Here is a 27441-nt window from a genome sequence, read left to right on the forward strand (position 1 = left end):
TTCGGTTCATTTATTCTCTTCCCGGTGCCAGACGACGTAAGACAGTGCACCAAATCCTATTTCTAAAGGAAAAAGGAAAGTGATGATCGAATGAGAAAACATGAAAGTTGCTGTGGCTTTTCATTTACGTACTGATTTGTTTTGTTTTAACTTTTACTTTCCTCAGAGAGGCCATATTCGTTAGAGAAAATAACAGCCGTTTCAAAGTATGGTCAAGTGAAAAAAGAGACAGCAAACAAAGGTCAAACATTTGTTGAACAAATAAACAACAGTCTAAAAGTGCTAAAAAAAAAGAAGCTTCAAACGAGGAGGGACTACGATACATAATATTGAAAGAATAAAACGTTTCAACACTGAGACTAAAAAAAAACAAGATAATTTTCCCATGTGTTTGCTGTCTCGCTTTCAAATATCTCTCAACATGTTCCACACTTTCATGGTCTATTTTTTATCGTTTATTTTTTCGTTTTGCTACTCAGTCTTTATTCGGCATGGTAATTCAAGCATTCAAGTCATAATGAGGAATAATGGAAGTGAACTAAAACATTACTAAAAAAAACACCGCTGAACGTATCGGTTGACAAAGGTACGCGATGTTCGACGTTCACTCGTAAGTAACGAAACAAATAGATATCTTAAAAAGTAGCTTGAACAACGACTCCGAACCACGCTCTACCCGCCATTTCTTATTTTTTGTCTATTCCATGTAATTGCTGATTAATGCTGACGTGAATCGCATTCGTTTCATTTCCATAATCCACGTGCATTTTCATTACCGTATCTAATAATTGTGTAATGAAGCTGCTTCATAAGGTTTACCACATATTGTATTACAGTAAACTGGAGTTCGTGTTTTTGTGAACCTTTTACTTTTCTCTTGGTTTGAGTAGAGGCCCGCCCTAAATATATATGGAATCTGATAAAACCACACGTTCATCTAGACTGGCATATGTATTACTACCAATTCTTTATACGTAAAGGATGTTTGAATATCACCGAAACAATTCGTAGTTCTAGCTCCGATGTGGTCGCTACTAACACCTTAATGTAGCACCAACGTGTGTTCTTTTCGGAAGAAGGGCTTGGTGTTCCATTTTCCTATTTAATTCTCTGTTTTATAAACAAAGTTGCACTGTGAGTGCAGCACTTTGTTGCGGAACGTGTGTGTTAGGATCCGTGTCATTTCCCCTTCCCCTTTTTGAGACTGCCTAACCAGGAGATTAATTTGCATCAGCAACCACCTTGCGTGGATGTGTTTGTAAGAATTTTCCGAAGTGTACATAACGTTTGTACATCTATTTGGTTCGAAACGGCGCATGTATTGCAGATGGTGCATGCCTACATAAGGGTCCTTACCAAGCTAATCTTTCGGCCTACGCTTTTTGTCATCTCTCTCACTCTCGCTTTTCCTTTGTTTACACAACAAATCCCTGCTATAGGAGCGGCAAACGGCAGTTTCCATCATATTGGTTTGACTGGCAACTTCACCCATAAAAGATTTTTAACCTCAGTTTGCCGTTGCAGAATGTACATATTTCGAGAACAAGTTTTGTTTACGTACTTGACAAACGTCTTTTCACCAGCTGTCACGTTTACGTTTTGTAAGATGTTTGTCCAAGGTGTGCGCTGTGGAAATCGGGAGGCCACAGCAACCGCCCGCCATGTGCATGCTGCTGAGTATGTGCTTTTCTGTTCTGTATTCTTACTTTGCAGACATTTTTGCAGTTTACTCACTCTTTGCACGCGTCTTCTTCGGTTCGCGGTTGCAACTTACACAGCTATTAGAAATGTATAAGGGGTCTGGTGGCTTGTGAACCCATTTGATGGTCCATATAATCTTACACTAGGTTTAATTTTTTACCGACCTTCCTCCACAATCCGAACTTTATTCTTCTAAATCCATCCGTCCGTCTAGATCTTTAGATTATCAACTTAAGCCAACTTATCGACTCTCCGATGCGTATCTTCGCCTTGCTCCCCTCGATACCGTTTGCTCTCGTTTCCCGCGGTCGCATTTTCTCCTATACTTCTATAGCTATTATCTATTTTCTTTTGCCTTCTTTGCTTTCTTTGCTGCTACAATCTCATTTTACGTCTTTGCTCATAGTGACTATAAATTTATGTTGCGCGTGCCAATGTATGCTGTTTAGTTCTATTTAGCTCACTGCTTGTCGTTGGTAGACATAAAAACATACAAAGATGAACTGTTTGGTGAATTAGTGCGAAAAATAATGCGCTAGTCTAGCACGGTAGCACGAAAATCTATGTTTATCCTTTTCCTTCTTCGCACACATCAGTAGCTTTGTTCTGTTTTCCTTTACCCACATTGCATGACCTCCTTCTTTCTACGCTGTCATAATGTTCACGCGTCTACTTTCAATTGAGCAGTGCTTCCATCGTATAGGGATGTGGTGGTTGTTGCTGCGATTGGGTATGCTGCCTATTGAACAGATTGTTGTGCTGATGATAGTTGCTGTGGTTAGACGACAGTTGCAGATGCTGATGATGAGGCTGATGCTGCGCAATGTTTTGTTGCGGTTGGCACTGCTGATTATGGTGAAGCAACAGTAGATGTTGGTGTTCTTGCTGTAATTGATGTTGGTGTAGTTGGGAACTGTTGTAGTGTAGCATGTTTTGTTGCTGTGAGGGCACAACACCGTGGACGTCTTGCTGCGGTTGATGATGATGCGATGAAAGAGGGATTTGAGAATGATATTGCTGCTGGCGATGGTGACTCGCGGCTACCGTTGACGGTTGCTGCACGCGATGCTGCTGTTGCTGTTGATGTTGGTGGGTTAGACGTTGCTGGTGGTGCTCGGAAAATTGCAGGTTTTTCGGCGGTTCGGGTCAGTCTAGGATTACAACCTGCAGTTCACTATTTTTGCTCTCGGCAGTGATTGCACTGCTGCTGCTGCTGCTGCTGCTACTGTTGTTTGCTCCACTGTTAGTACTGGTTGTGTTGTTGGTATTACCACTACCCATCACAACTGTACCGGTAGCCGCGGAGGAGGATGAAGTTGAGAGTCCCCCACCGGCGCTGGGAATGGAAGGGGCGTTACCGCCAACGCCGCTCCCACCAGTGCTACCTAATGTCCCGCTGAGGGTGAGCGACGAGGCAGCAGCTAGTGGATGAACACCGGCCAGCGCTGCGGCGGCGGCTGCTGCTGCGGCGTTGAGATTAAGATTAAGGTTGGTGGCCGTAGGATGGGCTACTAACTGCGCCGCGTGTCCGAGCTGTGCGGTGAGTTGTGCCGGCAGGCTAGGTGCCGCAGGAGTTACGGGCAACAATGCGGCCACAATAGCTGAGTACTTGGGGTGTAAGTTTCTCCACGGTTTCCTCGCAGCACGACGTAGTTCAAGCATTGGGATCTCGCGCCGTAATTTGCTGTAAATGAAAAACATTTGCAATCAAAAGTACGATCATCAGAGTATTACGGTGCGTGTCTCGTGGTTCAAACAGATAGCGAGACAACAACGGGCATTTACCGGCACGCTTTGGTGGAATGGTAGAAGACGTCATCCGGGGCATCATTCCAACTAATAACTTGCTTCCTACCGGAACCGGTCCGTGCCATTTGGGCAATTTTTGGTTTACCATTCATCTACACAAATACAAAACGGTGACAATCAAAACATTACTCTTTGTATGCAGCAAATAACTGTGCACTTACATGATGTCGTGGAAGAGGTTGGCCGGCCGACTGAGCGGCGGCTATCATTGCCGCGTACTGTTCGGGCGTCGGACGATGCGATGGCATTGGATCCTTGTTTGGTCTTTTCGCTGGTGGGGCAATCGTACCTGTGTAAAAACGTGCCACCAAAACCGCAAACGGCAAACGGTTACGCACAAAAAAGTTTTACTTTTGTTTGTGACCACTTACCGTCGACTCCGTTGGAATCCTCGTAAGTTCGCCGCTTCAGAGAGGTTCCTCCCGTTGCGGATAAGGTGGTTGAAGAGGAAACGCTATTGCTGCTGTTGGAAGAGTTGCTATTTGTGGTCAGTGTTGTGGGATGAAGATTAGCAACGCTGTTTCCACTGCCGCCACCACCAGCAGATGGAGCCATTACTGTGCAGGCTCCTCCTGACGAGGAAGTATTGTTGCTGTTGCTACTGTTGCTGCTAATAACAATCGGAGTAACCGCCAGACCGCCACAGCCCACCAATGGTGCCAATTTACCGCTGAGTGCTCCACCGACGGTGGACGCCATATTAACCGCTGCAGTACAACCGCCAAGCACTGCTGCTGCAGGAGACCCTCCGGAAACCGCGTTTAGTTTACCGCATGTCGGTGCTGCGTCTTCGTTTTTATTTGGTATCCGATCGTACAACAGCGTTCCGTCCGGTGCTTTCGGTGGTTTCGGAAATGCTACCACCTCCGGCTTTGGCATTTTGTCCTTCGGTGTCAACAGCAACCAGTCGCCTACCGTGGCACCAGGGTTACCGAGACGGTTGGCGATGTGTGTCACGCTACCACGCTCCTTTTTGCGGAAGGTAAGCAATCGCCGGATCTCAGCTGGACTTCTCGTCGTTTCAGTTTGAGCAACTTAAAGGAAAAGAATTTCTAGATTAGCTTGCGGTATCCTTTGGAATCGTGTTGCGATCAGGGAAAAAGCATTTCTTCTACGGAAAAGGATGCCTTTTGAGTAGAAAACACATTGTTCGATTTTGTTGCTCGAAAATACATACACTCTTGTTTCACGTTGGCAATGTTGATTGCGTAGGATGGCTGCCGGGCAGCTTTTTTCGAGCGGATTATGTGCCGACAGAGGCGTCGCGAGAGTCGTGTAGTGAGCGTCGTGTGCAGATAAAATGCTGTTCGTGTTTTCATGATGGGCCGTGGAGATCCAGACCGTATCTGGATGCCGTGCGCTTGTGCGTAGTGCCGCGCAAGATGAGCTTTAAGTTTGAACTCCTTGCCGCAGTTCACAATTGAGCACTTAAACGACGGACTGAGGAAGAATGAAAAGGAGGAAAAAAAAGCGTCAACAACAGTAGCCAATCAGAGACCGTTTTTCACGCATAAACTTTTATTCTTTACCTATGCGGCCGATGGTTACTCAATCCTCCGGCCGCGGCAGTGACAGCACCGGCGACCAATGCTACCGGTCCTCCTCCTCCTCCTCCCATTGTTAAGCCCGTTGTTCCGAGCGTTCCAGAGTTGGCAACAATCGTCAGATCATCGTCGATATCACTGCCTGCATTACGCTTCTTCAGCGATACCGGAGAAGCGGTATTGCTGTTGTTGACTGTGGATACCGTCGTCGTGTCGACCTCGCCGTTATCAGCTAATCGGGATGCAACTTTAAGGCCACCGTAACGCTTCCAGTAGTTCCAGCAGCTCTGGCAAAGCCGGTTGGTCAGGTGCACCGGTCCCCAAGAGTACCACTGCAGAGGCAAGATAAAAATGAAGAGCACTTTACTTGAAGAAAATGCCTTCGACTTTTCTTCTCTCCCGCCAAAGTACCTGTGACGATGATGCTGTGGCGCAAGATTCGCATGCCCGGTTGCTGTTGAACATCATGTCGACATTGCTGCCGTTCGAGTTACCGTTCAGGATGCTTTTGTTGTTGTTGGTGATCAAGGCCGGGCTCGGTTTGGTGTAGTTCGGAATATAGACTTGCTTAAGCTTGGATTCCGCTTCAACGGCCTTCACACGCTTCTGCTGCACATACCGATCGGTCGTTTTCCACATGTAGTAGTATTCCACTATGCTCTTGAGCGTTTTCCAGGGAAGCTGTAAAAGATGGCGGGGCGGTTGGTAAAACACAATTGCAGGACATTTTCGCCCGTTCTTTGATTTTCCCTATAAAGCTTTTGGATAAAATCTCTTGATAGGTACTGTGCCATTTACTCACAAAGTCGTTTCTGATATCGTTGAAGTCTTTGCCATATTTCTCAAGCGCATCCTCGAACAGATTGGCCTCGGAAGCGCTCCACTCTTCCATCTCGTCGCGGCACAGCACCGGCCCGCTAGACGGTACCAGTGAACACATTGCAGTCTCTATCGAATAGTTGTGTTTATGAAGGGTGTCCATTGCATGAAACTGGCGACGATAGAACGATACACTTTATAGCTTTTTGCTGCATTGGGTAGAGAGACGTGTGTGTTGTGTTGATACGTACTAAAGTAATATCACGGCTAGCAGCGGCAGCGGACATGTGCAGGGACGGTTGCTTTATAGAGCTGGTGCAGTCGAGAGCCCGTGCAAAGGTACCCACTGATCGCGATACCACCAGGAACTGATCGATCTTCTTGTCCGTGAGCGTATGCTGCGGAGTCCAGACGAGTGTTTCCAGTTCGTCCAAGTTGCGCTCGTCTTTCTCGCCTGATTTCAACATGTGCTGCAGATCTGTCTGGTAGCGGGCACCGACGCGAATTTCTCCTTTATCCGCCAGTAACGTCTTCTGCGTCGGATCAAACACTAAGCAGTAGAAGAAAGTGTCCTGCAACAAAGATTCGGTGAAAATGTAAACGGAATTGAATAATTTTCCAACGATTCCGTGTGCCGTTCCGTGTGTTTCAACACAATTTCCGGAGTGTGTACTAATTCCTCGCTCTGCAATGCACACACGCTACAAACGTCGGTTTGGAAGTCGATCCTTTACTACTACTCACGTCTTTGTTCAAGTAACTTAGCAGCGATTCCTCTTCGTTCAGCAGTGTCACCGAGCATTTGGCCCGTATCTGGGTGGCAGGAAGAGTTTCCACTTGCCGCGATAGAAACAACTCCCGTTGTTTCATCTGGTGACGCTGCTTCGGATTGAGATGCTCTCCGCGTTCACTGCCTCCCGTGGTACTGTTCGGACTGTTTCGTTCTTCTTCCAGGGCAGCTGTGAGAGAAGAGAAAGAAAGCAGACAATACTTATTGCGACGGTCGGGAAAGATGTCACATCATATTTCACATCCCTGAGGGATGATGTTTGATTTTTCAGCCTTTTTTTTCTCTAGAGTTACTGGAGTTCATTAGACGTGAAATAATATTCTATGACGAAATTAAAACTAAGGAGGAAATATTCATCGAACGGTTTGTAGAAAGGCATAGGAATTGATCGTCAAACTTTAGTACACGACAAGGTGGTGCCCGACCACAATCCAGGATGGCGCAGGTCCCACAAATTGGAATTTGTAAGCTGGTTGAACATTGAACACTTTTTTGTATATGTATTTCCGTATAAACTTTCCCAACTACCCAAATATTGAATCAAACGGGTAATCGTATGCTGGTGAATATGTTCTTTTCGCATGTTTTTGTTAAACTGAACACTTGATATAAAACGGATATTTTAAAAAAGAAACAAGGAAAATATTAGCACATTAGCAAAATATCTATCCGTTGTTCGACGCGCACAGTTCACGCGTTTCGAAACATCAAGCTGGACACGGGCGCATGCTGGTTATCGCTAGCCTCGCAAGCCTCGGTCCTCGGATTTGGAAATCACCGTAAACAACCGGAAGGCGTCCGTATTAATTAAGCATGCATGCAATCAATTTCATGCATGTACGCGTCATCATCGCATTCGAGCCTCCGTTGGATATGAGTGAGAGCACACACGGACACACCAACCACCCCTTTCGTTTGCTTGCCATGCCGACCCACCATACCATCCGCCGTCCAAAGAACTTCGAAAGTTGCGGTCATTTTTGTTCATGAGTGAAGTCCTACATCAACACCTTTCAAAGACAGTCGCGACACGAAGAGCAAGTTTCCCTTTAGCCATAAGGCATCGAAGGGACATATATTGGTATTCTGTTTTATGCAAAAGACTAACATTTGTGTCTTCATGTTTGCTCCCTCCCGTAAAGGATCTCTTAACAGTTGGCTCCTAAGACCAACATTTTTTTTAGGCTGATACTTTACACATTTTACACATACTTTTGCGTTCACCACCATATTAAACGGGTCCACAACAAGGCCAACATCTAGCGTATGCTTGAAGCTTCTACTAGAGAGTCCCGAATGGTGAATAACATGAACTTTTAGTACATTTCGAGCGGCAGCCCCGCTACTGGTATGTTTAGTCTTATCAATTCCCGCCTAATATTGAAACGGCTCCCCTTGCTGTGCTACCGCGCGTATTCGTTTTCTGCTGCGAGCCGCCACACGTCACTGATAATACCTCGTCCGACCGCGCAGTCAGGCTTAGAGGTAGGGTGACCAAGCCCCGCCAGCAATGTGCCGGAGATCGACACCATCAAATACCCAGCTTGGACGGAATATCGATTTATGCTGCTTTCCCGGGGCTCGGAGGCTCTTCTTGCGTTGGATGCAGCAGTTGCAGCAGAGAGCGAACTTTTACCCTCCCCGGTGGTGCTGGCGACGTGTTCTGTCCGTTTACTGAAACCTCGGGGGTGCGCGCCGTGGAGTTGTCCAAAATGAAGTCCACGCGACAAAGACACATGCAAGTCTTGCATATGTGCGCTGCTGCGTATTTGGTGCGGCCATATGTATGTATTTCGTTGCAGCACTCGTCACCGTGGCCGGGTATGTTAACTATCGAAAGCTCCCTCGCTTCGTATGCCTACTTCCACCACAGCCCTCGCGAGCTAACCAATCTAGAAGGCCGCGAGTAGAAGCCGCTGGCTGACGTTTTCATGAAAATGACTACGTGCGCGATGTGTCTCAATACGAATGCCATACAAATCAGTTATTATAATGCGAGACAACAGAGACTTTATAGCGGAAAAATTATATTTTTTTATCAACCAACATTCCTCATTCTATGGCCAACTAATAGAGTCACAACACATTGTTATGTGGTGATTTGTTCTGTTTAAAGTTAAGCTAAAGATGCAAAGTATTGCGCCATCAAAGAGTGTTTTAAATGTCTTCGCTGGAGTTGCTTGTTCTTCCTGCATTTGGTAGAGTCAGCTGGGACGGTCCACGGGAACTCCTACGCCAACACTAACTCATGCAAACCTCTAAAATTGCTGGAAAAGAAACTGTAGAACGTGAACATTTGAGGAGACAATGGGTTGAAGGCGATAAGAAAATGCCACTTTCCATTTCCAAGGAAATAGCTGCCGTTCCAATTCAAAGGGGTCGAGACATTTGGCGAAGTTATTAAAGCTATCCCGTGTCCCGCGGTGTTCTTCGAAAAGTTTCGACTCCCCCGCGCACCTAACGCCGTCAGTCAGTCAGTCAACCCTTTGTTTTCTATCCATCTCCCATTTCTTTGCCAAGGACATATGCTCCGGTTGAGACGCAAGCGGGAATGGGAAAATCTGTCCACCGACAAGGTAGACCCCAGGGTTCTTTGGCGGGGGGTGGTGTATGCGCATTTTTGCACTGGCGAGGATCGAACTGGCACGGACACACACACACACACGGCTTCTCGCTCACTCCTTGGTAGAAAGATTTCCTCGAGCTTTCGACCCGCACTCGCCGGTGCTGTGCTCCGTGTGTTCATGTGCGTTTTGTTTACGCACACCATTACGCATCCAGTGCCTCTGTTCCGCCCTCTGCTCTCCTGTGGGTCATCGTGTCGTCCTGCGATGGTTTCGGATTCCCGTGCGCCAACACAGTTCGCCCGCACCTGCGACATCGTTTCCTGTACCATCGTTTCAACCAGTGCCGCTTCTCGTCTACGCCACGGCCGGGTTTCCTTACTCCGAAGCTCAAGCTCGGCTCGGCCGCACACCACCCACCTGAGCGGTCGTCGCGGTCCGCGCTTTTTGATTTAGCGAACTACCAGCACCAGCACACGGAACACACCCACACGAATGCGCGTTCGCCGGTTCCGCAATTTCGCTTCCAGCGGAACCAGGAGTGGTGGTTCCGGGGGTCATGTGTGGCGCGCAAAAATTTGCGCTTTGCGTTACTCGGTTTCTCGGTGCCCCCCCCAACTCTCTCTCCTTGGTAGAGATGGCCCCGACCAGAAGGGAGACGCGGGCGGTAGGCTGGACCGGGAGTTTTCTATCGAAATTTATATGTATATATGTATATGTGCGCGACAGCATCGCGAGCACTTCCGACTCCGAAGTCTCGAAAAGGTTGGCGTGGCGCGGGGCGACGCTCGCTCGGCCGGCCAGCTAGCTAGCCGGGCCAGAGCTCAAACTGATGAGCAATATATTTCTGGCTTACTTGTTTTGTTTTTCCCCAGTATTATTTGAAAACCGCCGTCCACGTTCGGGCCGATGGAAAGAGGCGTGTGGCGGCGAGGTGGTGCGCTTTTCAGTTTCAACGAAATTCGATTTTGGCCACCACACGGGAACCTCCTGTCGCGCGGGGGGTCGCCGCCCCCGTGGAAAAGTTTGACAGACTTCCGTGGCAACCCGCGCGCAACCGTGGCGTGTTCTCGAGTTGTATATTATCCGCTCCCGAGAGGACTGCCGATTCGCTGAAGGTGTGGATTGGAATTCTCGGTTGAAGTTAAGTTTGTGGCTATTCCTAACGCCTGTTTCTAACAGAGGCAGTGTTGTTTTTACTAATGAAAACAGACAGCAACTTAAATATTGTTAAACAATGTTAAATGTTTTGACAAGATTTGAGTTTAGTATGCTTTTCAGGTACTAATTCCTTTGCTGCTGCTGCTGCTAGCAAAAAAAAAGTGAGCAGGAAAAAAATCAACAGAAAACCACCACCGGATGTCGATGTCAGAATGCATGCGCACAGGCAAGGGTGTACCACCCTCAAAACCCCCAAAAAAACAAAAACACGAAGTACACACACACACACAGGGCAGATTGAGGGTTTCATCCTTCTTTTGCTGGGTCGCAGGCAAGCGATGCTAGGATGTGGATGTGCAAACTATAACCCCAAAAATTTGCCTACAATTTCACGTAACTTTCATTTGGTGCGTATAGCAAAGGACCCAGCCTCTGGTCTCTGGTGACGAGGTGCGATTGAAGATGTTCCGCCAAAAAAACCCAGTGGCCACGGTCAAGCTTCTGCGCGGTGGGCGCTGAGGAAAGGGGGTGCTGCTCAATATTTAATGAAATTTCTCCCATTCTTTTAATTGCAACCGCATAACCTTTCGATGACGAAAAGGCGTTCTTGTATTAGGCGTTGGCCCAGAGACTCAACTCCTGGTGGCGAGCGATCTGGGGGCTACATACAAATAAAGAGGGCGAAACCCTACAGGGACACCCCGTCTGATGACGCGGCGGCAGCATGGCGAAAGAGGTTTTTGTGTGTCCGGAAAATATAGGGGACTACGCGGAAGCGTAATATCAAAATACCGTTACACCACACACAGGCCGAGTTTTTGGTTGGTTCCGCACCTCCAGCAACAGCAACAGAGAGTTCCGGGAAATTTCATTTTCGCGAGCTGAGCTCCCATCCGCCGAGGATACGTCTTTCCTACCGACGACGACGCCTACTGAAGATTTATATACCCCATCGACTAGCATAGCAACGGAGAGCAAAAAATGTCCCACCAATACCACCGCGCACCGTCGCTAGTCTGTGTTTGATTTGCATGTCCTGGCACAGGCTTGCGGTGCGGCGGTGTTGTTACTCTAATTCGGACACCGGAAATATAAGCGAACAAACAGCAAACTATTCATCTATCATTAACAATAAGCTGTGTTTCGTAACAAAATGATAGCATTAGGAACGCATCATTGTTTTTTGTTCCAAGAGAAGGTATTTTGTTGTTCCGAACAATCCGTTCAACTTCAGCTTCACGTTCTGGCGTGAAATGGATGATTTAAATTCGAAATTAACAAACTAGATGCCGCCACATTGACTGAGGTTTAGCAAGACGTCATGTAGTACATCAGTATTATCTCGCTTATAGGGTTTTCGGCACTCTTTTCTATTGCTTGATTACCTGAAAGACCGCATTATACGAGGTATCTGTTGTAATCTCGCTGATTAGCCTTTGGAATTTGCACAGAAATATGTATAGCTGTGCCATATATGGTGACAGCGGTGCTGAACCGATAGCGATGGTTTCAACAGACGGTCTGTCAGTGAGCCGCACAAACCACGAGGGAGTCGAAGCAGGCTACAGATGACATTTTGTTTAGCGTTCGGTTTATTCAATACAATACCTGCTTAGTTACGAGTTTCCAATAAATTGGCGACCAGGTCACACAGGAAACAGATATGGTGGAAACTATTTTCAATGGACATTTTTTAAATGTACGCAAACATTTATGTACAGATGGTGAGGTAAGTCAACAAAGACACATTACAAGGACTGTGTATAGTTTGAAATTTTAAAACAAAAATAAACATGAACGATTACTTCGCTGCACCCGTTGAAACGGACGATTAGTCCGTTCATGCGGTTGCCAACAACTTTGATAAATATTCGAGTACGATACGACATACATTTGACGTTCAATCAAAATCTTCGTATACAATTAGGCCTCTATGGAATCACAAAAACGGGTTTTCAACAATTGAAAACGAAGAGCCTGCTTAATTTTCTAGCTTTCAGGAGGTTGATCTGACACTAACTTCTGGCCCTAACTAACATTTACTGCTGTCTCGGGCTTAGACACATCCGCTCATCGTTCGTTGTATTTTTTACTGCTCCGCTGTGAGAATCGCTGGAAGGTTGGGTTGGTGCATTAGCTGCGTTTGGTGGACTGGCATATTACTGTGCAAATACTGTTTTTATACGTTAACACACATTTTTGTCGAATATTCGAATATTTTTGCTTTCAATTTTATCCAATTATTTTGTTACTTTTTATTAATTTTACTGTTTACTGAATTTTACAGTTCAGTAAAATTTGCGCACCTGAGACTCCCTTCAAAGCGGTTGACAACCTTCATCTGCCAGCTGCCTTCAAACCGGCAATTCTCGCATCGGCGTAAATGCAATCCCGCCATCTCCAATGGCTGATTCATCGTCCGCCATTCTTATGACATGAGCAGACCACCGGAGCCTAACGAGGCGAATACTCTGTACCTACAGTAAGGTCATCGTACATTGCCTACAGCTCGATGTTATAGTGGCTGCTTCATTGTCCCTCCACACATACGGGGCCAAATCCATCAGCATAAGCCAGGACTCCGGTGGTCCTTTACTTCAAGATGATCACCCTGAAACCTGCAATCCAGAGTCCCGGATGGCCCGCTCTAGAGCGATGTTGAAAAGAAAACAAGTAAGTCCGTTTTCTTGGTACGCACTCTTCGCACTGCAGATCTGACTTATCAAGTAATAGAGAAGCAAAACAGATTATTTTAGAAGGCAGCATTTTTGGCACATTAGAACGGTACATTGGAAGCTGAGGCCACATCATTCATTCAACCAATCAGTCCGCAACTTTTCCCATAACGTTAGTTCGGTGATTGAAGGAAAATCGAAAAAGAACTTGTCGCGAAAGTTAAATGTTTTATTTCTGTAAATAACTTAATATTTGCCAATTTCTTTTAGTTGTTTATTTATTTATGTTTTTCATCTATCCTTTTTTTAAGATTTACTTTATTGATAATGTGTGACCGATTAAATGCCAACACTTGTTGATTGGTAGTCGGAAAAAGAAGCAAAATTGTAAAAATAATTGATAAACAGTTTAATATCGTTTTTGGTTAACGTTAAGCTTGGTTCAGTGTTAACCGTAAAGTAAATGAAATATCCAGCATATCTGGATCGCGCTTAGGTAATGATGTTGTGCAACTTTCACTCGCAAACACTACTAAAAAATATATGCAAATAGATAATGTCGGTATTTGAAAGTTGAACAACAACTCAATAACCGTTGTGGATGCACAGAACTACAAATACAAAACCTATTGCTACAAAACGAGAGAGGGTCAAAGACCTAACAGTGTAAGCTATCGGAACATTGTACAACCTCAAATCCAACCCTTGCAAAGGTCATTCACGTTCACACACCAAAAGTAAATCGATTGGTCTTAGGCGGTACGCGGCAGGGAGTGCGTTTTTTGGGCACATTTTCATTTTTTCGCCTCAGAAGCACTCATTTTGGTCTTCCGATTTAGTTTTCTTTCCAATCCAATTTTCTCTACGCAGCCAAGGTCTCCTCGTGCCGCGAGTTGTGTTAGTGCCCAAGCAGTACAGTACAGGAGGAAAGCCGAGTGCGAGAGAAAATAGCGAACGCGTGAAAGAAAGTGAGAAATAGCGTACAAATTGAGAGCGACGTAAAGAGCAACCGAGAGTGTAGGTGGCACAGTGCTCTCCTCGCTTAGCATGGGACTTTGCGTATGACCCGGGCGGGAACAGGCGAATGTAATTTATTCGAAACTCAGTATTTTCCCCCGCAACCGTACACAGCACACGGAACCGGAACGTGCGGGAGATTGTTTAAGCTTAAAGCCTATGGGTTTCTTGGGTTCGGAATTGCCACCGGGAAGCCGAACACACACACACGCAGAGGACACGCGGACCAAGAGCGTCGAGTTCACAACACGCAGGAAGGATAACGGAAACGGACGGTCAGCCTGGCCGTGTAAGGGATTACAATACGGAGCGGGGGTGATTGCAATGCGTATCAAAGAAGTGGCCAAAGCACACAAGAGAAAGAGCGAGAGATGGAGAGAAAAAACTAAAACGAGAAAGGATGAGACAGAGAGAGAGAGAGAGAGGGAGACTCCTTTCTCATCGCGGGGCTATGAAATTGGGAAAATTTGTGCTAGGCGCGTGGGTGGTGACACAAGAGGTGAAGGCAACGACGCTGGGGCGGCGTGCAGTTGCTATGAACGGCACAAGGAACGAAGCGAAGGTCGCAGGTCGGGTGACGATGATGGTAATAGGGTGGGTGTGTTTGTGGGGGTTGCGCGTGGGTGGTGCCTTGGAGAGTGTTGAAATCATACCACAGTGTCCCACCAGCAGCAATATGCAAAACACGGTCGGGACATGAAGGGATCCGCGCGATGTCGGCATGATGAGCTAAGCTCAACGAACTACTGGTCCGCGGACGAGTTTCGTTTGGTTAACTGTACTTCACTAAAATTGTACGTATTCTGTATGTGTGTGTGTCACATACACACACACACAAACACAACTCGGCTCAGCTCCACGTATTGTGGAGTGCGTACAGCAAAGGATTCCGCCAGAGCACCGGTTCCATAGCGGTGGGCTGGAGAGGACATCAGTTTCCTTCCACTTCGCGCGAAACAGCGACAGAGAACTGGTGTGACGGTGGCCGTTTGGAAAGGGGGGAAAACCGTCGCCACCGATATATTTCACCGCGTCTTCCGGGCTGCTCTCTCCCGGAACACCTGGGAACGGAACTATGAGCATTGATGGAGAATATTGCAAAAGACAACTCGAAATGAAAATGTACACCAATGGCTCCAAAACGGGTTTGATGCCCACCGAATACCGGATGCGAAGGGTCGATGTTGGAAGGATACCGCTACCGCTGGGTGGTAGTAGTAGCTGCAATGGGAGGCACTGCCTATGTGTGAGTGTATGCTAAGCACTGGCGCTATCCGGTGAATTGATAAGTACGCGGCGGTTCAGTTTTACATGGTTTTCTAGGCTTTCGTTCAAGAGAGATGCTTAAAAATGAAACTAATTTTCGCCAGCAGTTAGCTTTGGGACCGTTTACTCTACCTAACAAAACGGTTCTCGCAATCCTTGTTCTGCTGTTTATTGTGCTTTACCGGCAAGGATTAACCGAACAGCTGAATCACTCACAAAACCCGAACGATAATTACGTTTTTGGTGAGTGCGATTCACACACTGCGGTCAATGCAAGGAATGTGTATGTTTTTGGAGCCATTTGCATGTGCCTGTCATTTTCGAAAGCTGATTTTGGACAGATTGTATTGCATTTTTCAATCAAAATAGTTCAAGTTCACGTTCAAAAAGATCACCCACAGTATGAAGAAAACAAATTACACAACAATGTTCCGTTTATGCAGCTTACAATAATGCCACTCTTCCATTCAACCATTGAAGCATTCCAAAGCACCTATCCGACACACGACGAAAAACGCGGCTAACTTTTACACGGCCCAACATCTTCTAAAGAATAAAAGCGAACCGGTGTCCGTCCTTCCCAACGCAAAGGGCGGCCGTCAGTGCACGTCAAATATTTATAAAAGTAGACAGCAGCCGCATTTATTTGAAATAGTCGTACTAGAAACCATCAATAGTAGCGCACCAAGCTCGAACTCGGTAGAAACCTTATGTAACAAATGCTACTAACACACCAATACACAATGGTGCTTAGTTTGACTTTATCTTCAAATGGAAATCTTTGTCATTATTCAGTAGATTACTCTTAGAACATCATATGTCATACACAGAACACCGAGTCTTACAACCTTTGCTATTGAAGATTTACTATTTTGTTCCAAACATCAACTTTGGATGGAACGAAATTTGCGAGAGATACGACTAGTACATTATATTAAGGATTTTGTAATCTGCTTTACAATTTATTATATAGTGTGTGTGTTCTAACCGTTACCAACGAATAGACGAACAAAAAGAACAATTTATTGCAATCCTTTCAGTTGTACAAATTTTCAATCCACTATTAAGAAAAGGAAAGGTTTTATTGAAAATATTCACGATTATGGTTTCGAAATCATGATTTGACCATTATGACGAAATGGTTTTCATATATTTTTCTGAAATCCAAAAACTATTTATCAAATAAATTATTGAACAAATGAAATGAAAGCTTACCTAACGCAGGATCCAGTACTGCTTGGGCTGCTTGTTCTTCACTAACAGGCGTCTTTAGCCACATCTTCTTCAGTTTCATCGCCACCGGTGAGTCCTCTGATGTTGCCACTGTTTTATGAATGAAAGAATGAGGAAGAATTAGAAATTTTATGAAACCTTACAGATATTTTACTAAAAGTAAGTGGTCCCTTTTCTTATGTCTAACCTAAACAAATTCAGACCAAAAGCGCAGAAAAACACACGAATGCGATTGGGATTCTGCACGAATGGGATTGGGAATGCTGAAAAGAAACATTACAAATTATTGACTCCACATTCGTTGCATTCGGTCGTGCTTCAACAACCATCTATCGATGAGGAAGAAAGAGATTAGCAATCCATCAAGAAAGAACAAGAAAGAAAGAAAGAAAGTCTTTTATGTATCGTTACCGGTTCTGATATCGCGAAAGCCTCGAGCGATGCTCTCATAAACATAAGAAAGAATAGCGAAGACTGTCAAACCGAATGGGCCCAGAAAAACAAAGAATGGTCTACTGAGACTGACATTATTACAGTAAACTAGATTGAACCAATTGTTTTCAACATTTCAATCATATGAATATAATGTGTACATTTTTAAAATGTCGAATATTAGATCAAGGTTTCCAAAGATCACATTATGACGGTTCAATGACAGCTTAGTGTTATCTGTGCAATGGAACAGCCACTTGCAGCCATAGGTAAACATTGAAGGTTGAAGTTTTCAGTTTTTTTCATATGGATTTCTCCTTTTTTTCGGTATTACTGCAACTACAGTAGATTTAGTTAATTATCAGCAATACGTCACGTGATGTTTGCAAAAGGTATGAGTGACAAACGCGTGATGACGAATTTACAATACATTATTTTGTTTCTCAGCTTATTTATTATTAATAGAACGGACAGAGCCGATTTGTACTAAAATTTATGTGCTACTAGCAGATCCCGGCGCGCGTCGCTGCGCCTCATTTCATCCTTATTTCTCGATTGGGAGGCGTTTTAGAGGACTTCTTGGTGGGGTATCCGAACAGCTTCGCTTTTCGCTTCCCGTTACTCATACTTTTCAAACGATCGGGCTTCCCGGTGACGTATTCGTTCAATTTCCCTTCCCGCCTCCCGTTACTCCTCCGTTTCCCGGTGACGTATCCGATCGGCTTCCCGTTGCACACATGACAAAACTCGCACCACCTTGGCTGAAATTGCTTGAAAATTATCCGAGCTTTGCTGACATTAACCCAGATTTTGTATGGGTTAATGCCCCTCTCCCTTTAAACCCCTCCCCTCTTTACAAAAAGGGTCTTTGTAAAGAGGGGAGAGGTTTCAAACATTCACCAGAACATTTCCCCTTCCCCAAAACTCCCGCCTGCCGAGTTTGGTTCGATTTGTTTGAAACGTTTGGACGTAACGTATGGGCGTTACGGTACGTTACGTTTGTATGGGAGCCCCCCCTCCCCGGAGGCGTGGGAGGGTCAAACTTTCCTATTCACAATCCGGGGTCACAAAACTACGCTGTGCAAAATTTCACGCGGATTGGTTCAGTAGTTTTGGAGAAAATGCGGTACAGACAGACAGACAGACAGACAAACAACCATTTTTATATATATAGATTAAGGTGTTTAAACTGCCCTCTTTCGCATAGAAACGGATTAATCGGTGCAGCGTAGACGGATCTATGGACGATCCAAGTTTCTCATTTTATAACATAGCAAAATCTTGTAAACTAATGAATAAAGAACCCCACGATAGTCGTAAATATGTGTTTTAATTAGGATAATGCAAAACTATTCTACAAAGGGAAGACAGTGGGCAAAATAACCGTGGTGTATGAAAATGAAGGTCTAGTTCATCATATTGAAGAGTGAAAAATTAAAACCAAACCAAGTGATACACGTCTAGTGAACATTTCAAACACAACTCCTCTTCTAACCGTCAATATTCAATAATATTCAACGTCTTTCGACGTAGACTGCATGATGCAAGCCAATCTGGCCGTGTCATTTTAAAGTTTCCGCTAAGTAAGCTAATTTGGAACAAGGGAATGGTACCAGTCTGTTTAATAAGTTTTGCGGTTCGATAAGAAAAACACAATTTTATGCTTTGAAATACACTTTATCATTCAGTAGACACATGAACATCAATACACTTGTTCCAGCGAGATTCCAATTTATGAATTCCCTTCCTGAAGCAAGAATCTGGAATGGCTGCAAAATACGATTCCACAACTGTTATGACGTCATCATTTGATGAAAAGCAGTTTCAACGCACGACATTTTTAATTTTTTTCTACGATTTCAGGTATTGTTGCTGTTTTTGGACGTCCTTGACGTGAATCGTCTTCAATGCTTGTACGTACACCTCTAACTTCAGCAACCTTCTCAACCCTAAAAAAATCAATGTCTTCACGATACTTGATTTTACTAATTGTTAAAAATACGTCGATACATATACGTTCATATGAAGAGTGCACCAATATAATAAAATAATTAGGCTAGTAACAGCGCCCTTTGACATTGAACCGCAAAACTTATAAAACACCCCAGTATTTCACTACGGTTATACCTCGAAACCTCCCATATTCGAAACATGGTGAAGACTCAACTACAGTCATAAAGACATAAGGACATCTTTGCGTCTGCTTTACTTCTTATCGTTGTGATTCTGAGTTTTAAAAAGTTGAATTATCTTTTTTTCCGCTGATTTCTTCACCACATAGGAAGATTTGCATACTTTCAGCCCCAACTTCCATGGAAATGCTGGCTGGTGTTTTGCTCAATGATTCATTTTTTGTTCGATTATATTTGATAGCATAAGAGTTGAAGTTAAATTACTGTGGTCAACCGTGCCTAATGGCTACTGGCGAAGAAAGCACCCTTTTGTCGGTTTGAATGTCGTTGTCTGTATATGTTCGTTAAATCGATACATCTGCCGTAACATTATTCATGAGGCAAAAAAAACCCCAAACGCAGTGTGAATTAATAGAAACATGCAGACAACATTCTGCAGATGCAGAATCATTTCGACGGTCACAAATCCACGCGCAGTGTTGCACGCACAATTGTATGCACCCACCCCCAACGCTACGTCTTCCTCCCATATTGACCCCTAAAAACATCACACACACCCGCAGACACGCTTACACACTCTTCACAGTGTGGTGTGTGCTTGGGTTAAAATATCCTAGGCGCTTTGATTAAACCTTGGACGAGGCCACGAAGCTTTCCAACGTTTTCGAGAATATTCTGATGGTAACGGAACGGACGACGCACCGTGCCCCGGGAGCTCGTGCCGCTGGATCGAACGCCACAAAGGATGCACCACCGCAGCATCGTTTCAGCCCGGAAACATTTCCGCGAAATCAATTCAAAATCCGAGTGCTTCGAGGTGCACACACATCCCCGGCAACGAAAGCGACATCCCCACCAGGGACGAAGGACGGAGGTATCCACGATGCGTTCTCTGGTTTCAATATACACTACTGTCCACCAGGGAGAACGGATGCGTGCACGGTGGTGGAGCCACGTTTATATATCCACCACAACCTCACTTCTTTGTCGTTGTTGTTTCAAGCTATATACATGCAGGCGGAACTTGGTCGAAAAGTGCACACATGTGATGCATCTCACGCCGAACGGTGAATAGAATTCGATCGTTCAACCGCACACCATCGCCGGGATCGCCCTCACCACCAAAAGTGTCCTCTAGTTTTGGCCTAGCGTGCGTGTTCGAGGATGAGAGCACCGTCATCTTTCCGTCACCCATTCCGAGTCCTTTGGCGTCCTGCTGCAAACTGGCGGAAGATTGTGCTTTTATATAAACATATTTTGAGTGCAAAATTTTCAAATTATATGCACCAAGAGCGTGTGTGGTGGGCGCGCGTTGCTGCAGCATCCATTAGACACATACGAGGATCGCGACACACATACGCGTGGAGGTTAGTTTTAGGCGAAGGCTAGACAGCCGCTGCCCTTCGCATACACAGACAGGAGATGGGATTGGATTTTCAGCACCCACGCACGGACCGGCGACGGATCGGATCTGTGTAGGAGAACAGCTAGATAGCGAGAACTAGCAACGATGCGGTACGAGCTTTCACAACGGATAATGAAACCCCGTGGCGGTGCGACTCAACGCGAAGGACGCGATGCATGTTGGTTCTCGCGAGTAGTGGTCGTGCATACGGAAAAGGGAGAAACGACAGCGAGAAAGGATATTTTACCTACAATCAGCGCTTTTCCATACAGATGATGACGCACGACTGACTTTGGTGGCGAATCATTTTTAAAGGTTTCTCTGACATCTTTAACTGCATGGTTTATTCTGTAGGAGCATGCACGTCTCGTACAGTGCCAATGGGTATGAAAAACTGAGTGAATGCTGAGCATGAGCTTTACGGGGCACTGTAAACATAATATTTGCAATTCGTTAAAGAAAGGAAACACTAGGTAGTGGTGTAGAGGAAGGACAAAGTAACCTTAACTAGTAACCGAGAATCGAGAAGTAGCGAACACAGATCCGCTCGTCCAGGTGATCACGGATCGATCTAATCAAACTGTCATTCAACAGATTTATTATTTCGCTGAGTGATTGGATGTCTGCAACTGCCCTCCTCCGCCGACAGTTTCTCGAAGTAAGGACCCGTAAAACGGACACGTGCCGGTGTTTCTTTAGGATGTCAAGAATTCGTCAACAACTTCACACTTCTAGCAAAAGTTTGCGATAAAACCCATATGCGGTACACAATAGCAATTTGAACTCAATTTCATAGAAATTTAACTCCAATCATATCTATTGATTAACACTTCTTTGTTAGGGATAGACTTTTTAGGTTCAACGGGACGTTCCATCTCAAAATATCCTTATCTAAGGACTATACTCTCATCAGTTGCCTTTTATGTTGTTTGTCTTTTGGAGAACAGCAAACAAAACAAAACAAATCCCAAGCGTGAATTAAGACTGACTCCGTGGTAAAGGACTTCAGGTGTCTTGATAAACGATAGGCGATAAAGGTGGTGCTATGACGTTGACCATTTTAAAACTATGTCACAGATTCCGTTCGACCAGCAAGGTGTTTGACAATCAAGCTCCACTAGCTAGCTTGAAAGAACTTTATGATTGCCATATGCATAAGAAGATCCTTAAAAATCGTCCTTCCTAGTGTCGATTGAACTAAACGTGTCTGCATCGGATCGTAATCGCATTGTTTCACCCTTGCTAAATAAGAATTAAAGGTTACTTTCTGTCCAAAATCCTCGCTTAATCTGAACTGCAGATTTTATACAACATAATGAAAGGTGTTATCTTGACCTATACCGAATATCCCCACATTCAATAGTTTTACCACAAGATAATGAACCTGTGCATCTGTTGAAAAGGAACACATAAAGGACAATTAAATGAATGTAAGGACACATAAAGGATTTGAACGATGCTAATAAAATACTTAACATTTATACGTGAGTTACAGGTAACAAATTAATATGTTTACTCTGTTACTCATACGAAAGCCGGAAACCCTAACGGATCTTTGGACTTTTAAAAAGCTATAACATTCTAACGACATAAATACGGCCCGGTCCGTTCTTCTAAGATGAAAAAAGACAATTTTACCGACGAAGCATTTGATAACGAAAGCAAGCGTGGCCCATTTCTTTAAATGGTATTCCTCAAAGGTAATGCAACCGGTCAAATAGATGTTTGTCCTTCAGTTAAAAACACTGAATGGAGTACATTAATCGTCTATAAATGTGGCTCGCCAATCGGTTAACCGTCTGAGCAGGGTTTTGTACAACATTTAAGACTTTTGTGCAAAACTTCTTTGCGAACGTAAACGTACGTACGTTGCGTACGGTACACAGACTACCTGTAAATGAAAGTTGTAAAATTTTGAAATGAAAACGTGAAACTTGCAAAAATCTCATTGAAACAACGTTTCTACATTATAAATATGGCCCGATGTCTTCTAAGATAAAAAAAAAACGTTTCTATGCTGTTTACTTTATTCCAATAAAATTAAAATTTGAAGAAAAGGCAACATGAAAGTATGGATAAGTTGTATGAAACGATTAATAAATAGTTTGATATCTTGTAGAACACTTTTAAAAAACTTACTTTGGTGCTTATCAGCTAATTGCACAAGGGGTGTCGGAAGATCTCTTCGTCGGTAGAAACACATAACTTTTGCTTCAACGTTGCCATTCGGTGTCTTATTTAGTTCTTCAATGCGCCGAATCTGGTACGGAGTCATTGGTGACATCTCCACGTACACATAATCTATAATATAAGAAATGAGACATAAGAATTAATGTTAAAAGGAAAAAACCTCGTTTTTTTTTAATTTCTAATACTGTTTATAGTTTTACAAACAAACAGAAACAAACAATTATCACGCAATGTTTGTTAGCCTTGAATTATTTTGTCTTTGTTTTATCACAAGAAAGACGGCTAAATGCCGTAATGCATAACACAGCTTATTATGAAATCATACCGTAAGTAGTGTGTATCTTTGAGTGTATCACGCTTATTATCTATCTCGCAGCTTATTATTTACCCAATCACCTTAGCCAGGCAGTGAAAATCATGGAAGGTAGACAAAGATGCGAATCAGTGATACGATATTTGGTTCTCACCGGAAGAACGAATCATTCGTGTGAACTATGTTATACAGAAGGTGAATGGGGAACCAATTTCTTGCGCTTGTACCACAACCCTTGTTCCTTTTCACTGTGCAGTTCATTCAACTCAAATTCTACAGACATAGATTCAATAATCGTTTATTAAATGGCACACTACTTACGCAACTCCATCCATGTTTGGTGTAAATCTCACAGATATCATGATGAATCATGGGGTACGATTTAGCGCAAGAAATTCGCATATCTACCATAATCTAAATATTCCCTTACTATGTGAAAGAAAAGTTTAAAACGCGAGACTACTAATCTGTTAATCTGTTATTTAAGACAGCTTAAGGGTGTAATAAAATACGCCAACTAGATTTAATACAAATGGTACCATTTTTTTAATCTTAGAACAACGGACCGTGAAAATGAACGTTTCTTACACCAAATGCATCTTATGTTACAAATATAACAATGAGTTTGAGTTTTGTGAATGTTTTACTGACGAAACGTGCCATATTTGGCTATATTTTTTGTAGCATGATTTATCTTTAGATTCAAAATAGGTCTCAGTTTCAGCGGTAGAGGTTACCGCATTCGCATTCATTCGAGTCAAATTTCTTAACGGTGAGTATTTATGTATTTGGATCTGTGAACAGCTAGGAGCCAAATCTGGTGAATACGGTATATGTGGGAGAGATTCGAATTCATGTTTCATCCATTGTCACATATCGATGCAAAAATTCCGGTTTGTTACATTTAAACATGGCCAAACATGGCTCAGAATCATCAACACGTTCTTGTTGTTCAGAACTCTAGAAAACATGTTCGCGATTCTTCTTAGTCGTGCTCTTCAAAAATACTGACTTAGAAGGCTAGCTTTACATGGTTTTAGCACATCAAGAATAAGTTAAGAGATAAACCATCAACCCCACAAGAGTAGATATACAGGATGGTTAAAAACGCGTGCACTTTTTCATTTGGTTATAAAACAAAAACGGCTGAATATTTTTCGATACTGACTGAACTTTTATTTGAAAGGTAGATTCTTCACATTTATGTATAAAATATAATTTTGGTTGCAGAAAATTGGAAAATATGGAAAATTTATTTCGAAAGTGGTAGGTCGTCAACTCATTCATCAAAAGCACATTTCATTGAAGCTCATTTCCACCTCAGTGGCTATGTTAATAAACAGTATTGTGATTCGGAGATTAGATTTTTTTCGTTTTCGCAACTGTCAGCATTCGAAACTAAAATTGCAACAGGTTAATCAAAGAACTGCAACACAATGAGAAACGTTCGATCAAAACGGATTCTGCCAAAGACATGTAACCCAACTTTTTTATGTTTACTAATCAATAAAATGTTTTCGTTTAGCGTTTGGGGGAGGGTCGCGATGAATATTTATGTTTGTTTTTTTTTTTGTGTAGTGTGCCAATGATTAACGAATCCCAATAACGAACTATAGATACAAAAATTAGATTACGATCCTGAAACCGATTAAAACGAAAAAGCAAGAACCGTACCAATCAAGGTGTCGTACTTATTTAGGGTGCGAAATACTCAAAATTGCATCTGCTTGTTCTATATTTATACACGAACTTTCTCTTTTTGATCCACTCTACTTTGCTAGCATACATTGACCGTAATTGATGTTTGCTTTACGTATTGGCTGGCATTATCGGAAGAAGATGGCAAACAGTTAACTGGCTATTACTAATTTGAATAAGATTATTTGCTGTTAGTCCGTTACTACATGTTAGTGAGTGGTGCATGAAAGAACGTCAATAAAGCGATAAAGTTGTCACAATAATCACCTCATCACCAGCACCAAATTCAATATCAAATCATTGTCACGTACTTAAAGCATAGCATAGCACACAAGCAGCAGTAAAATATTTATTTGAAGTAAATATTGTGTCTATTCATTCGAAAGACATGAATGGGCTTTACTATGTTTTCAATATCGAGCAAGTGAAGTAAAGAGACCAACAAACGTGGTGTAATTGTGATCAAACAAAGCGATGTTAAAACAAATCGTAAAGCTATAAGAGAAAACATTCCATCTATTTGGTGATCTCTTACTGAGGAATTTGATGTTATTTTAATTGCTGTAGTAAATAATGTTGAAAGTTGACGCAAAGACGGAATAGTTCGGTGTTCTTCAAAATGCCATTTAACATTATTATCAGACTTTCAATTATATTAATGACGTTCGATGAACAATGAACTATTGAACTAAACTCGAACTCGTCGTTCTACTGACAAAGATATGCATCATTATTTACCAGTGTATTGGTAACATTTTTTATATTCGTGTTTAGTCGAATTCAACCTATTTCATATTTCGTGCACTATCTGTTGATTGATGCTACTACTTGATGTTTATTTTCTTTTTTTGCCTTGTCTTGTTCCTTGTTGTTATTTGTCACAAAATTTCAGAAAGTTGTAATGGACAGTCATCACAAACTTATTAATTTTTTTTGACAATTGTTCTTAACGTTTTGACAAGAGATTCTAATGTTAAGTGGCGAACATTTTCTACTTTTTGTTGATTTGTTTGTATATTTTTTTTCAAGTCTATTGAAGTAATACTATTTTGCTTTATTTTTCTTCTTATCCGGCAACAACCACCGATCGGTCTTGACCTGCAACAGAGACAATGTTAATCTCAGTTGCATACTGTAACGCTGTGGTGTTATGGGTGAGGTTTTTGGCCCCGCTTCATCCCATCTGTCGCGTCGGTTACGGAAATCGAACCCAGGCCAGCTGCTTGACAACGATGCGCGTTGACGACTCCCTTTTCAAATTTTTGTTGTGTTTTGCAAACCAAAAAACGACATACTAAACAATCTTTGTAAATAGTTATTATTTTTTAAGACTTCAATAAATAATGATGAATGCATAAAAATTTCCCAACAAAGCTCCATAAATTTGATACAACCCATCCAAGATGTGTGTGATCTGGTATGATCATGATTAAAAAAAACTCCAAACATCATCATGGTCATGATAACTCCAAACTTTGAATTTGTGTGTGGAGTTCCTCCACATTGGCCTTTGAACATGATCGCTTACATTGAATGTTCTCATATTTAAGTTTAAGAAATGGACAATCTTATCATAAACATGTTATTAGAGTTTGTCTTTCGTTATAAAAAGTACTGAAATACAAGATACAAGTGGCTTTTTTTATTTCTCTCTGAATATGTTTCGATGTTTCACACCACAAACATGTGCAAAATACTTAGTGATAGTTAAAACAAAGTTTATTTCGAGACAACCTTCTACGATATTCTATAAAACTTACCTCCGACACGATACATATTAGTTGTCATAGTTGCTGCAGTTGTTTGTAGACCTGTTTTTTCGCACTCTGTTTTATTCGCACGCTCCTTTTTCACCGTTTCAATCCGGGGGCAACCTTCCTACTACTTTCGCCAATGATTTATTGCTTTTCTACTTCACTTCGTTTTTTTAAAGCCGTTCTTAGTTGATAGCGGCTCCGGTGTCACGCTGTCATCTTTTTCTGGCCCACGGATTACAGCACCATACGCTCGGTTTCTCGCTTTCTCCTTCGGCGAACTCTTTGCTACGTTACTGCTAAACGGTGCTGGTGTTCAACGAAAAGTAGCCGGTGCTCCAGGCAGGACAATGATAATCATACACCGCGGAGAAACAATCAAACGGTTTCTCCTAAAGATGGTTGTTCGACGAGATCCAACATAAACATCGCATCACACTAGCACCACATAAAGCCAATTCGCAAAATTTTGTGGAAAATTAACACTAGTTGTGGTCGAGCAAATAACGACTCATGGAACCATGCCGGTGAAGACGAAACTGCAGGAAAAGTTTGAGTAGTGTCTTTTTCCTGTTTTAAAAGCTCCACTGCTTAAAACGGGATACGTTCATTCGCTATTTGACCCGCACTTACACACTCACACACACACGTGCCCGCGAAAGATCGCATACTTTGCACTTATCAACGAATTTAACGAATTACGGCGCGGTTTTCATGTTGCATGGGAGCAGCGATATAACATGCCGATTTCAATTATGCACCTTTTATTCACATGCAAAACGGGCAGGTTGTCTTCCAAGCGAAGAAGCTGAGAAATGCTGAAATAAAATAATATAACATTGTTTCATATTCATGATTTGGAACGTTTTCGTTTTTGTTTAACACACCGTCTACTTCGACTGTTTGCAGTTTGAAGTCAAGAAAGATCAATCACTTTT

At 43.1% G+C, this 27441-nt stretch overlaps 1 protein-coding gene across 1 annotated transcript; it reads right to left on the minus strand.

Moving 5' to 3' along the window:
• Positions 1 to 2816: 2816 nt before the first annotated feature.
• Positions 2817 to 26639, minus strand: LOC128275176 (metastasis-associated protein MTA1). The gene is made up of 13 exons (XM_053013590.1): positions 26510 to 26639; positions 22688 to 22849; positions 16562 to 16669; positions 6618 to 6832; positions 6125 to 6445; positions 5857 to 6045; positions 5466 to 5735; positions 5040 to 5386; positions 4688 to 4950; positions 3882 to 4544; positions 3672 to 3799; positions 3487 to 3602; positions 2817 to 3385 (listed from the first exon to the last, which is right to left on the minus strand). Exons 1-13 carry the CDS (start codon positions 26535 to 26537, stop codon positions 2848 to 2850), a joined length of 3348 nt encoding a protein of 1115 aa, XP_052869550.1. The 5' UTR covers positions 26538 to 26639; the 3' UTR covers positions 2817 to 2847.
• Between the last annotated feature and the right edge of the window lie 802 nt (positions 26640 to 27441).

The sequence above is a fragment of the Anopheles cruzii genome, chromosome 3, assembly GCF_943734635.1.
Source record: "Anopheles cruzii chromosome 3, idAnoCruzAS_RS32_06, whole genome shotgun sequence".
NCBI lineage: Eukaryota > Metazoa > Arthropoda > Insecta > Diptera > Culicidae > Anopheles > Anopheles cruzii.

Coding starts and splice junctions, on each gene's coding strand:
- LOC128275176 (XM_053013590.1), bottom strand. CDS start 26,537: ATGACAACTAATATGTATCGTGTCGGAG. Junction 22,850..26,509: donor TAATATGTATCGTGTCGGAG/GTAAGTTTTATA, acceptor CTTATATTATAG/ATTATGTGTACGTGGAGATG. Junction 4,951..5,039: donor AGTAACCATCGGCCGCATAG/GTAAAGAATAAA, acceptor ATTCTTCCTCAG/TCCGTCGTTTAAGTGCTCAA.